We start from the raw sequence: 13725 nt of genomic DNA, 5'->3' as shown, positions 1-13725 counted from the left end.
AGTAACAAAGCACACATTCTTAGCATTTAGAAGTGACATTACAACAACTAATAGTCAACACTGTCCTGTGACTCTCGAAACTATGCAGCACAATGGGCAATGTGTCCCAAAAAGAGTTTGAGGTTTGGTAAGATAAGAGGACATGTGAACCTGGTGGGTTTTTTTTACTATTCATGCCCTACATTAAGCTGAATGACTAAGCAGTTTATGACTCATGTTTATTTATTACAATACATCTTTTTACTCTCTTTTAGCCGCTCTTCATTTTCTCAGACTTCCCTCCAACTAATAAACTTGTGACCACAACAGTGTTACAGAGTACACAAGGCGCTTTTTTTTTTTTTTTTTTAACAAGAAAAGCCACTTACTATTTGTGGAGCACTGTGTTAATTTACTGCTAAGGCAAACCAAACATTTCCTGCAGCTGCAGCTTTACATTAAAAGCACTTATCTAACAAAATGCATGTTGACTTTTATTTTGAAGTGAGCTAGTCACAGGAAATGCAATGTGTTCAGTAGCACTTAACACTATCATTCATCAAAAATGCGTCTGCAGAGCAAAATAACCATAATTTTGGCATTTTTTGACAGCAAATCAGTTTGAATTATGTCACGGAGCCACTTTTCTTTCCTCATTTATATTATTCTTAAACTTGTGTTTCACCTTTGACTTCCATACTTACCCTAACATCCTTTTCTTTAAAATATACAAGTCTCAGCTCTTTCCACACATTTCACTCTCTCTTCTTCGCCCGTTTTTTCCCCTCATTAAAACAAGTCATCCTGTGCCAATTTCCCTCCTTTCTTTGGCTTGTCTGACCTTAGAAAACCCTTCGTCACCCTATATTTAAGTCCAGTGGGCCAGTGAAATAGGGTTGCCCCATATCCAGTGACCCATACAGACTAGCCACAGTGAGATATGGGAGCCCACATATGAAACCTGAGTCGCCAGGTAAGACAGGGTCAAATTGGGACCGATTAACTAGCTTATCAGGACAACAGATTTAACCATTGCCTGGTCCCAAGTAGGCATTATGTGAACATGACTTAATTAACAGCAGTTGACCGAAACAACAAGTAATTAGCATTTTCTTTTGCCCACTTGGAAATTCTGAAAATCTGACCATTTGGATAAAAACAAACCATTTATGATACACCTTAGCTTGGGCCTTACAGTCCCTTTCCCCAAATCACTCTCTAGTCTTCTGTCAGTATGGATCTACCTACTTCAATCATTCCCCACTTGTCTTGTGTGTCAGTCGAGTCCCCACCCATGGCCTCCTCTACCTTCACGGTGCAGTCTGCGACCGCTGGTTGACCCCAAAGTCCTGAGCTCTAATCCAGGATTACCCTGGCATGGTTTGAACTGCACCATGCTGCCTCAACAGAGACCCTACAGCTTCCCATCACATGTACAAACATGCAAATAAACAGTAGGTAGTATTCACATAAAAACACCCCTCCTTACCATTGTTAACACGCACAAACAAACATCAGTCCTAGTAAGGGGGCATTTTGAGTCACACGGATGAAGCAAGACCGTTGCTGAGGAACTATGTCTTACATCAGCAACATTAGCTCAGCCCAGGTGCTGGGTGTACTGAAGCATAGGACGAGGCCTTGCATTGTGGGCTTTTGAGGGAAATGTCTACTAAATATAGCATGTTAACAAAACACTCCACCCCTCTAGCTCCAGCAGGAATGCTATATCAACCTTGGCCAACTGCGGCCATCCACACTCACAGAGGAGCTAGTTTAAGTCATTACATATGCTTTTTTTTGCCAAGCCCATAACCACTAATAAGAGCTACCAAATGTCAGACGATGAACGCAAACGGGATGTCACTGTATCTTTCAAGGGGCCTTTTTTTTTGACTAAAACAACCCAGCCAAAGCCACTTGGTATTTTCTTTGTACAAACTAAGGAGACTGGAGAAAGGTACAGAGAGAGAACAGATTATTTTCCGGTGTTGTTTGATCTAAACACGACTAAGAATGGTTGGCACTATGAAGGATTGAAGGAAGGATTTTCAAGAGATACACAGGCTTCACTGAGCAGAGATCAAGCAAGATTTGAAAGTCTCCTTGCTGTGCCATATGTCAGTGTCTGACACGGTTATTGCCCAAATGCATAGTCCTGGCATCAGTGCTGGATCTAATTGATTGCTCACTGTGCAAATTCACCATAGTTGTTCCAGGCCAAAAATCTCATCAGACATCAGTCAAACATATTCAGTCACTGGATTCTTGGTACAACTGCATCAGAACTATTTTTGGAAAATGAATTTGACTCTCACTATAACCTTTGACAATGGGTCATAAGATTTTATGTGCTGAATAGCTCATCAAACTCAAAAGCTTGTAGTACTTGTGAATGATATACGCTTCACTTCAGTGACTGTAGGGCTGCACAATAATGTAAAAAAAAATTATATGGGATTATTTTTAGTTACTGTGAATGTGATATTATTCTACAAATTATGATTTTATGCTTTACAATTTTTATTTTCACTGAAAAAACTATTAAAATCATGATGATGTGACATTTGCTGTGATCTGCACCAAACAAAAATGTTTTCTTCCATCTGGAAAATATGACTTGAGTCCAGGGTAAGATAATGCTGCTTTGTCACACATTTTACCACATTAAAAAAATTGCAGCTACCGCATTTTGGATATTGCACTTGGCCGTTCTGGGATTTCGATAATATTTCGATTAATTGTGCAGACCTAAGGGAATGGAGTATCCGAGAACAAATAAACGCAAATTGCTCCCTGTTGCTATCATAACTAGTTACACAGCTACACAGTCTTCTCTTTATTTTAAATGAGCTACACAGATTCTGTTACAACCTGCATATCAGTTTATCAGTGGATGATTTGCTGTAGGCAGCCCATTCATAAAGAAACATTTAACTCAACCGAAATAGACTTACCTAACTCTCTCCTTTCTGCTGATGTTGAGCGGTCCTTCCTCATCGGTCGGTCCATGCGGGAGAAGCTGGAGCTCTCTGTGACTACATCACTCTTTCTGCTCCTGCTCCCCTTCAGTGTAGTGCGGGTGAGAGCAGAGGCAAACAAATTTGTAAGGTTTGGAGAATCATGGGCTCCAGGCTCTACATCCTCCGTTGGGGTGAGAGGCTCATCATCCTCGCTGTCCGAGCAGCCTGCTGGGTCTTCAGCCCGTCCATCTGAGAAGGGACCCTGGCCAGGTGCCACATGACTCCGTGAAAGCTTAGAGTAGTCTGCCTTAGAGCTGCCCATCCTGAACCAGGACTCTACTGGGTGGTGGCCTTTTGAGCTGCTACCCAGTGCAAGCCTGGAGGGGCCTAGACAGGACATGGAGCTCTCTTTGCGCTTGTACCTTTCTGCAGATGAGGATGAGGAAGAAGAGGGGGAGTTGGCAGAAGTGGCAGCTTGCTTGCTGGCACCGATGCTGGAGGTGTCTCGTCCAAAGCGGCATCGTTGTAAAGACTCTGCCATCCCTAAACTGCCAACTCTCTCTCCTTTCCCTGATGCTCCAGCATCAGAAATCCCTGCACTAGCCCGACTTTCTGATCCTCCTCTTGCAGCTTCCTCCCTGTCCTCCTCAGCGCAGCGCTCTCTGTGTTTGTGTCTGTGTTTGTGTTTGTGATGCCAGTTGAAGGAGAGCTCAGAAGACATGGGTGGGTACAGGACAGGGGACCTCCCTCCTCCCAGATACTCCTGCCTAAGCAGCTTATGTTTTTTCTTGTGAAATTTGGAGGGGTTCAGCAGGAGATGTGAAGGGTGGTGGTGATGCATGTAAGATGTGGGGGGAGGAGGGGGGAAAGACGGTGAGTGGTGAGAGTGGTGGGATGGAGCTGTGTGGGGTGACTGGTGATGTGGGTGGGGATAAAGAGCGCTAGCTGGAGGATAGCCTCTGTAATAGCCCAACCCAAGGGGCCCAGAGGAGTAGGGAACGCTGTAGGAGGGGTGGTAGAAGCCTCCACTGGAGAGTGGGAATCCAAGCCCAGGTACAAAGGGAACCTCAGACATGGACTCTCTCAGTTTGGGAGGTCGTCCACGTTTCTTCTTCATGTCTGGTTTACGAACATAGTGCAATGGATCACAGGAGTATGCCGGGTGGGAGTAGTAGCTGCCAAAGTTAACCCTGAAGATTGTAGGCAGGAGGTCCCTATGGACATAATGATGTGGAGGAGGGCCAGCTGTGCCTCCTATGCCAGCACTAGCCCTGCTTCCCACTCCTGGCACTCTACTTGTTCCCGCTGCTATGCCGATTCCGCTGCCAAGCCGGTGCCCTGTAGTACGGTGTGCTATCCGTATTTCACTCAATCTCACAACAATCTCATCCAACTCAGCAAGAAAGTCTGGGTCATGCCGCCGAGAGCGCAGCTGCAAGTACTTCTTCTTGCGTTTCCTTTTCTGTCTCTTTAGCTTATCATAGCCAGGGCAACCATGGCTGCGGCGTTTACACTTGTGCTTATGTTTCTCCTTGTGTCCCAATAAGGAGGAGGCGGGAGCTGCTGGGTGGGGTCTCCTGGGATCAGGAGATGCCCTTGCCCCGTGAGGTGATGGGGAGGGTGAAGGATGTTCCATGAGCACAGCGGAGTGACGCCGCCTGCCTCTGGAATTGAGGCCCACCCCTGGACCCATAGCTGAACCGATGACCCCCGGCATTAATAATCCACCGCTCATCCCGGGTGGCAACCCAATACCACCCAAGCCACCAGCCCCTCCAGCTTTCTCACCACGATCTGAGGTGCTGTTATTGTCTGTTCCTATACCACTGTCACTGGGCACTGTCTCCTCACTGTGTGACTCACTGACTGGTGAAGGAGTGGCTTCTTTTAGCTCACTGAGAGGGGCAGGGGAGGTGGGATGGAGCGGCCTGGGAGGGGAAAGCTTATGGTAATGGTAGTGCTGCCTGTAATGATGGTGGTGGTGGTGGTATCCACGACAAGATGACTTTTTCTGGGAGGCTGCTGTGCCCATAGATGATGATGTTGAGCCCAGTCCTTGGTTGCGTGGATTAGGGGCCGAAAAGGTTGGGGGAGGGAAGGAGAAAGTGTTGTGGCTATGATGGGGATTAGAATAGTGTGAGTGACCTGCAAAGTGCACAGAGCCTGGCTCAACAAAGCTGGCATCACTGATGGGACTGTGACCTCCACTAGACTGTGAGAGGGAAGGGGAAGGAAATACCTCTGAAGAGGAGAGCTGGTGCTGTTGCTGAGACTGTGATTGATGGTGATGAAGAGGGGAAGTGGTGTTTGGGGATAGGAAGGGTTCTGGTGGTGGTGTACCTGTGGCATTACTCACTGCTTTTGGTTTACGGCCTCTCCTCTTACCCATGTATATTGTGCCCTTTTTACTGACATTGATTTGTGGCCCTAGTTTTCCCCCAAAAGAAGCAGCCAGGGAGGACAGTGATTGGGTTGCAGCTTCCACAGATCCAACCACTCCACTGGTCGTGCCTTTAGGGGGTTCTTCTGGTCTTGGGCCTAACAAGATTTGACTGAGAATACGCTTTCGTTTCATACTTTTCATCTTATTGATCTTGCCTATTATAGTTTTCATTATAAGCTGCCCATTTCCTTTGTTGCGGAACCGTTTGTCTCCCATGTCCCCTGACTCTGGAGCCAACGTGGGAGGCTGACCCTCTTGGGGCAAGGTAGGAGGAAGGCGCTTGGGACGTCCACGTTTTCTAGGCATAGGTTTAGGGGGGTTCAGGTCCACCTCTGGGTGAAGAACAGGGGGGTCCTGCTCTTCTTTGGACTTCATTAAAGATGAAAAGACCTTGGAGGGGGCCAGCTTGTTAGGAAGGCACCCACGGGCTGGGGCATCAAGCGTTGGCATTTTAGTCTTCGGCCTCCCCCTTTTCTTAGGCTGAGGTGGGAAGAGTTGTGACACTGGACTTTGTGGCACAGGATTTGGTTTGACCTTATTTGGGTTGGGAGGCCTCCCCACAGGTCTTTTTACCGGTGGTGATGGCGTTTCCAAGCTTGAAGATAAAGGCAAGGTGGTTTTGCTCTGGTCGAATGGACTGTCCTGGCCTGCTCTGTGACCCTGCACCTTGTTCATAACACGGGACCAGCGTGGTTTCCTTCCTCTGCGTTTTTTAAGGGGTTTGCTGTCCTGCTCTGCTGGAGAGTCTCCAGATGAATCAGGAGAATCATCTCTAAGAGGTGTTTGTGGGCCTTCTTCACCATCCGGCTCGGATGAAGAAGGTGCCCTTTGTCTTACAGGCTCAGGGGGACTGCAAGTTCGACCTAGTCGGCTATTATCCCTATTGGGACTGCGCTTACTTGGACTTGAGCTTTTGCCCCTCTCAACTCGCAGTGACTGATTACTACCCCCCTTGTCTTTCCCTTCTGGCTTTCCTGTTCCTGTTGGAGGAGGGCACTTGGTTAAGTCTCTGGGCCTGTCCCTGTCCTGCCCCATCTCACTTGCACTGCTTTCCTCTGCCAAGGCAGGACTCTCTTGTGCATGGTGTCCTTGTGAGGGTGCAGGGGAGCCCAGGTGGCTCACTGCACTCACTGTTCTCTGCTCAGCTGAGGTGGTGGAAGAGGATGAAATGGGACAAGATGGTGAAGATGTGGTATGGGATGAGCAGTGAGCTGGACGTGACTGTGGCTTAGAAATGCTACTGTTATCGCCGTTGCTGTCCTTTGACATGGCTGATAGGCGATTATTACCATAGGTGAGTCCTGGGCTGCTGCTGCGACTACTGCTGTTGCTGTTGCTGCTGATATTGTTACCGCTGCTGCTACTACTAGATTTCCCAGCCCCTTCTATGTCCTCCTTTCTCAGTGGTGTCAGGCTGGGTGAATTTTCCATAACACTGTCTTTGTTCCTTGAACCATAGGGACGACCAGGCGGTCTTGATACAGGAGGTGGCGGTGAAAGGTGTACCATTCGAGAATACGTATTCCTATTGGCCATAGCCCTGTCTCGTTGCTTGGCTGTGGGGGCCATAAATCCCGAGCTTGGGAGAGGAGGACCAGGGTCAGTCTTTGTGGGTTTGGCTGGCTTAGGGGTCTTTGATGGTGGGCAAGTTGCTATGAGTTGAGCCAATTTCTCAGTGACTGTGGGTGCTCCCCAATTTTGAACACCCTTGTCCTTGTCTTTTTGACTTTCAGTGCTGTAGGTGTATAGAGCAGGTTTAACTCCTTCAAAGCTGGATTCTTTTGATGCAGGTAGTGGTGGAGAAGGTGATGATGTCCGGGGGTTGGGTTGTGGAGTTGGTGTTTTCTTCCCAGAGGGATGCGTTTTGCTGTCTGGTGGAGGGCGGTGAAGGTTAAGGGGCCTCTCAGATGTGGTGGTGGCTGCTTTCGTGTCTGACTTTGCATCAGACTTGCAGTCCATCTTTGGTGAACCCTGCAATAAAAAAATCAAAGAATTAATGACAATTAAGTATATATTAATGAGAATGAGTATAGGTGGTAATGGAAGGATAATTCTTACATTTAAGAAATACAGCGTCCTGTTTTAAAATTACACTCATGTACACAACACTTGATGAACTTTTCAAGTTATAAACTTAAGTCATACACTGATATAACAAATTTGAGAGGAATGTGAAAAAATTAGGACAAGCAACGATAATGCCACTGAACCTAACACATCTGGCCAGAGGCAGCTCCAGCTAAAAGTACAAACTATCAATCAGAAATAGGTTTCTATAACTCCTTTAAAAATTGCAATTCATTGATAGGATTTTTTGTCCGGTACTTCTGCTTTCCGCGAATGCCCATGGGGGAAGTTGCACTCAACTCAATAACACTTATCAGGGTCAGATTGGGGACAGAGAGCGAGAGCTAGACAGAGGGGTCATGCAGGGGAGGGGGGTGGTGAGGACACGGCCAGGCAGAAACAGAGGATAGACGACACAGACGGAGGGAGGTTGGAGGGGGCGGTGCATGATGAATAGAGATGGGCTAGCATAGGGCACAAAGAAAACTAAAGGACAATTTATGCTCTGCTCTTTATCTGTGCAATAACACGGTGATTACTAAGCCAACCTTGTCGTAGCCTACTGCCTTACTGATGACTGACTGATAAAATTTTAGGGAAGTAAGGTAAACGTACATAAGTACATACACTGAATAATGTAATATATTGGTGGACATGCTGGCTGTCAATACTGCATGTTCATGTTTAGCAGAGTGTGAATCAAAATGCATAAATTGACTATGTTCTCCCATCTTACCCTTTTTGCTGGAGCACTCCCATTGACTTGGGAGGGTGACAGGGTAGTAGTGCTGGCGGGAGGAGGAGCAGGAGGAGGTGGTGTGGGAGCTTTAGCAGAGGGTGTCGATGAAGATGATGTGGCTGGTCTGTTGACACTGGGACTCTTCTCCCTCTCCTTTTCCCTGCCTTGCGAAGGACTCTGGTTCTTACTGCCCGACCCATCACTTGTAGCCCCTGCACGGTTTCCACGAGCGCCGCCACCTCCACGTCCCGTGTGCCTCACAGTTGCCCTGAAGGCTGGTCGGCACACGTAATTCTCCAAGATCTTGGGGGGCTTCTTCATGCGTTTAGCTTGAAGGCCAATCTTAAGTTTGACGTTGCCCTCAGACAAGCTGCTCTCTTTGATGGAGAAATGGGACTGGTCACCACCGGCACCACCTGGCCCACTTGCTCCCGTCCCTCCTGTACCAGCAGAGGCAGTGGCAGCTCCCTCTTTCTCTCTGTCTCTCTTCTTCTCCTCCTCTTCATCTTTCTTTCCACCCCCTCCCTCCTTCTCTCGCTCCCCTGTAGGGGCACCTGAGAGAAGAGGGGGTGGAGTTGCAGTTCCTCCCTGAGTCTTCTGATCCATCAGAACTTTAGGGGGTGTGCAGGTGTAATAAGGAAGGGATGTTGTGGACACCAGGAAGAGTTTTTGTTGGGGGGTGGGATGGGGGCGAAGGGGGAAAGGGGGGAGGGGGATAACGGTGAGGGTGAAGCTCTCCTTGTTTTTAGGTGGCTTCTATCCCTTCCTTGGCTGTCCAGCCCTCTTTCTCCGTCCTTCAACTGTAGGAGTAAAGACAAATAGGGCAGGGAGAGAGAATGAAGGTGAGGGTGAGGAGGGGGTGAAATTCAACATTAGTCACCATAAACACAGAACATCAACCAAACATTGACAGTTTTAAACAGTGCCCTGCAACTAAGTATAAAAATGTCTTTTAATGAATGATAGTGGATAGCAGATGGAGGGCGACCATTTTTATCAGCTATTTGGTTAGAGGCTGTCCTTCATCCTTCATCCTGGGTGACTTTTTATGGCGTGTTCGTCCTCACAGCCAATAACAATGTGTGACCTATTTACACAGCCGATACTACCTGAGAAATGTAACCTTAGGCTCAAGGACTCTGAATTGTCCACCTGAGAACTACAAAGCCCTCAAAGTCCAGAATCAATAGTTAATCCCCCAGTGCTGCCACATCCTTCCGAAGTGTTACGCGATAAGATGCCAAATGAGCAATCCCTTAAGTTGCCTCATTAGCTGCAGTGAAAACGGGTGCCTGTGATACAGCTCATACCCTACGTTAGCACAGCAGCAGCAGAGAGCAGCATGTTTCTTAATTGTGTTCCTTAGAGGGCAGCCCAATTCAATGAAGTTGTCTACAGCTCCCCGTGGCCACTGAGTGATTTAATGCGGATTCGCCCCCAAGCAGGTGCTTTCTCTGGGTGAAGTCATTTGGAGGCAATTCAGAACTGTGACCTCAGCACATCGGGCCCTCTGGGACTAGACAGAGGATCCGGCCGCCTTTCCCAGCCTTCCCCAGCAGCAACTGGGGGTGAGTGATAGAGCGTCAACGTGCCGGCGGTTTCTCTGCGCCCTACATTAGCAGAGAGCACTAAAAGAGCCACTTAATGGAGCCTCAGGAAAGTCATACAAGTCGTCACATCAGTAAAGTGTCACAGGAAGAGAAAAAAAAAGAATCTGCCCTACACGGAGTCCTAGACTGTGTTTGTTTTGGATTATGACTGTGGAAAACAGTAGTAGAGATTTTTTTTTGTTGAACCACACAGTAAACGCAGCCGATTTTTGGAGTCTGGCCTGTAGTTCCCCCACGCCCTCTTTTCTGTGTTTACTTCAATTACTCACTCCATTTCGCCTCAAAACTGCAGACTCCCCCTCACTACACATACCACACTCAAATCACACCTCCCTCCTTTCTTCAACACTCCATCAATCTCTGTGTTCTTTCACCGTTTTCTTTATGCTTTTCCATCCTCTTCCTGACTCGATTTCGCAAACTTGGAAAGCAGCAGTAACAGCACACACAAAACTAAAGTCACTGTGTTCTTACTTTAATCAAAAACACATTGCATCCCCCGCCCCAACTCCGTTCCCCATGTCCTTCTCTCACAGAGTGACAAATGCTCTCCTTCATTCTTTTATACTAAACGTTCACAGAGATACAAGCTGCTTCCGCTGCCTGACAGCAGCTTTGCCAAAAATAAGCCAGTGTAGTACCTCACTCTGTGAGAGGCTACTGACAAAAGTCTAGAGAAAAGCCTGCCAGAGAGTCAAAACATTCCTCTCACCTCTAACAAGCTAAGCCAGGTCATTTACTGGCACTTATTCTCCTGTAAAAGATCTCATACTAGGCAAAATCGCTTTCTAATGTGTGATTGATAAGCCTCAACATGAAAGTGTATCATTTTCATGGTCGTCATCTAGGTACTTTTGTATTTACAAAGCGGACGTCATTTTGTTTCTTACAGTCATACAGCAAAACAGCAGAATAACAGCACTACTGGTTTAGTCGACAGATATCAGTCACGCCTGTCTGCTTTCACTTTCAGAGCAATAACCAGGAGTTAAGTAGAAATACAAGGCATATCAAACGAGAACAAATGCCAGATATTTAAATGAAAAACAGAGGATCAATAATCAATATCAGGCCAACAACCTAAGAAATGGCAGAGCAGGCAGGAACGTAGTAAACAACTTCCCGCGCCCCCTCCCACTTCTTTCCCCTTACTCCCTCCCTCCTTTCACTCCCTCCTCACTTTTGCACACGTTGTTCATAACTGCTGATTTCCCTTTGGCCATGGCAATAGTATCCAACCCGCCCACCCCCCACATCACTCACATGAGGGCTGGCGTCTGCCCTCAGAGCGCCGTGTCATTTCCAGGGCTTTTACTCCATCGGTATTAGTACAGAGCCGTGCTCGGCAGGGGGAAGCTGCCAAATTCCTTTACTACTACGATTAGTTTATATCATATAACAGGGGAAGGGATCAAACATGGTTGTAACACAACAAAAGAGGCTGCTGCAAAGTTTAAACCTCGGGGACAAACAGATCATTCAGACCGGAATGACAGGTGTCAAACATCCTCAGTATGTGGCAGCACAGGGTAGTTCATTCCGTTTTATTAACTATCTATTATTGTGCATGACATTTTTGGCATAAAAACATTTGAATTTATTGCACTTTCCCTCGTGTTATTCAAAAAACGTGGTGGATCAGCGCAGGACCGACCAAACCAAATAACGTTATCTGCTTTCGGTTTCCTGTACAGTCAACACTGCCCCACAGGGGAACAACTCTGGAGCCTTAATTTCACTGAAAGTGCTTATATTCAGTCAGCAAATTCATCCCTGTTAGTCATACTCATAATTACTGTCTCAATCGAAAGGAAATCCGGCCTCAGAGGCATGCTCTTGCAGTTTGTGAAAAGGCGTAAAGGTGACACTGCAATGCACGCAGTCGAGAAATCATTTTGCACAACATCTACACTCGTGGGTAAACATTAGAGTATTGAAACACTCAGCAATCTGATTCACTGCCCTTACACTATGTCAACAGCGACAGTAAAACGATCTGCAAATCGAATCAAAATGAATATTATTCATCTAATAATATTCACTCACCTCTGTTATTGTCCAGAAACGGTGTTCACATTATTTGGCTCTCTGTCCTCCCTTCGTGTGTATCAACGTGGTGGCCACATATTGTATCTTCCAAGTGCTGAATTACCAAAACCACAAGATAAAAAAAAAAATGTCAGAATTTGGGCTTTAGTTGTGTTTTAACACATGTACCATGAGCTGAAATGAGTAGTCTGTCCCTAGTATTCAAGCTACAATTGCATAACACATGTTTGTGCTGTTTTTGAAGGTGACAAATACCTTATAACGAGGTTATAATCTCCAACAAATAAAATTTGAATCAATACACGCTGCTCTCGACCACGTACAAAAATGTGATTAACCTTGCCACCTCCAAAACACAAAGTTACCATGGTGTACGCTGAGTGCCATCGTGTAGCGTTTAAGCATCCCCCCAAAAAGATTTTTTTTCCACAACATTTAGGATAATAACAATCAAGGCGGCTAAGTATTAAGGATGGCGTGGTCACTTGGCGCTTTACATAACACATGTATCGTAGAAAGGTTTGTGTTTATTTTGTAACAAGCTAGTAGCTACCATCCGTCCAATAATAGACAGCCTGTGCTACATTTTGTATCAATGGCACTGGCAGCGGCTAACTAGCCATCTATCAGCAGCCTGTGTGAAGACGATTTACGCTAATTTCGCCCGGCATAGCTTTGACTTAAACTGCATGTAGGCTGCAAATGAGTAGCAAACGCCTACAGCTTTCAAACTATTTGTGTAAACCGAGTGAATATGACACAACCGTGGACAAGTGATGCACATAATCTTACATCTCCGTCACATTCTCGTAGGCACTCGTGTTACTACATCTCAGCTACGACGGCTAACGATGCACTAGCAAGTCAGCTATACCAGAAAAATCTCCCAACGTTGCTTCAAAGACAAACATACAATTTTAAATCGACTTAAATACACACGCAGAAAAAAACTGCTGTGAATAATGTTCCAGCGGTGTGAAATAACAAATGCAGCGCCGTGTAGGTTATTAAAAAAACACTAACTGTCAACAAAATGGCGGCTGCGTTGAATCAACAGAGACCCGAAATGGATCTCCCTGTATTCCTTCTTCCCCGCTGTTAAAATCCTTTTTCCTTACAGCAACTGGTATCCGTAATATCTCCCGAGATGCTCCAAAAATCCACTCCGACACGCCGTTAGCTAGGCCTGGATGTGTCAGCACGGGCCTCTCTCGTTAATCGGGCCTCCATGTCTGCTCAGCCCGTATCGCTACTGTGTCAGTACAGCACGGGCATTCTCAGTCCCAGAGAGGAGGGAGGGAGGGGAGGAGGACGGACCGAGGAGGGCGGAAGGGAGAGGAGGAGAGGAGAGGAGAGCAGAGGAGAGGGGAGGAAAGGAGAGCAGAGGAGAAGAGAGCAAATGTCGGTCGTACGCGGTTCCTGCGGTCCCTGGTCATTGAGAAAAATGTCTGTGTTTCATTATTTTACTATTTTCGGTCACCGTTGAAAGCTGTGTTTTGGGGCTGGTTGAGGGTGTGTTTACTGGTATGCAACAATCAACTGTCAAACTGACGGTGCCTGCTCTCAGCTGCTACCCAGTGTCAACATAACGTTACAGTGTATAAACAGGAGCCATTGAGCCTATAAATAAAACATCCTGTTGGTTCTTCTTTTCCGTTAGAGCTGAGATGAGAAGTCGACTAATCGATGGGCCTGAGTCGATTGGCGTTAAATTAACTGGCAACATTTTTTCATAATAATTGATTAATGGTAATTTATTCTGCTGACATTTGCAGCATGTCAAATGTGTTTGTTTTTTGTTCTCATTTTCTCTTGTGAAATTACTTTGTCATAAATTTTCCATAGTTACATTTTGCCAATTTATAGGCTCAATGG

At 46.5% G+C, this 13725-nt stretch overlaps 1 protein-coding gene across 4 annotated transcripts in view; it reads right to left on the bottom strand.

Moving 5' to 3' along the window:
• ash1l (ash1 (absent, small, or homeotic)-like) overlaps window positions 1-13347 on the bottom strand; it is a 32555-nt gene extending 19208 nt beyond the window's left edge. For 2 of the 4 annotated variants that reach the window (XM_084380222.1, XM_084380225.1), the window contains exons 1-4: window positions 12969-13347; window positions 11848-11944; window positions 8189-8991; window positions 2937-7356 (exon numbers count right to left, since the gene is read on the bottom strand). In XM_084380222.1, coding sequence (XP_084236348.1) covers window positions 2937-7356; window positions 8189-8797 — 5029 coding nt within the window. In that variant the 5' untranslated portion in view covers window positions 8798-8991; window positions 11848-11944; window positions 12969-13347. The other 2 variants (XM_084380223.1, XM_084380224.1) reach the window with 2 other exon arrangements.
• Window positions 13348-13725: the final 378 nt, after the last annotated feature.

The sequence above is a fragment of the Pagrus pagrus genome (genome assembly GCF_965226575.1).
Source record: "Pagrus pagrus genome assembly, chromosome: 17".
Classification (NCBI taxonomy): domain Eukaryota; kingdom Metazoa; phylum Chordata; class Actinopteri; order Spariformes; family Sparidae; genus Pagrus; species Pagrus pagrus.
Note: the sequence above shows the minus strand (reverse complement) of the source record. Positions and strands in the feature narration are given on the sequence as shown.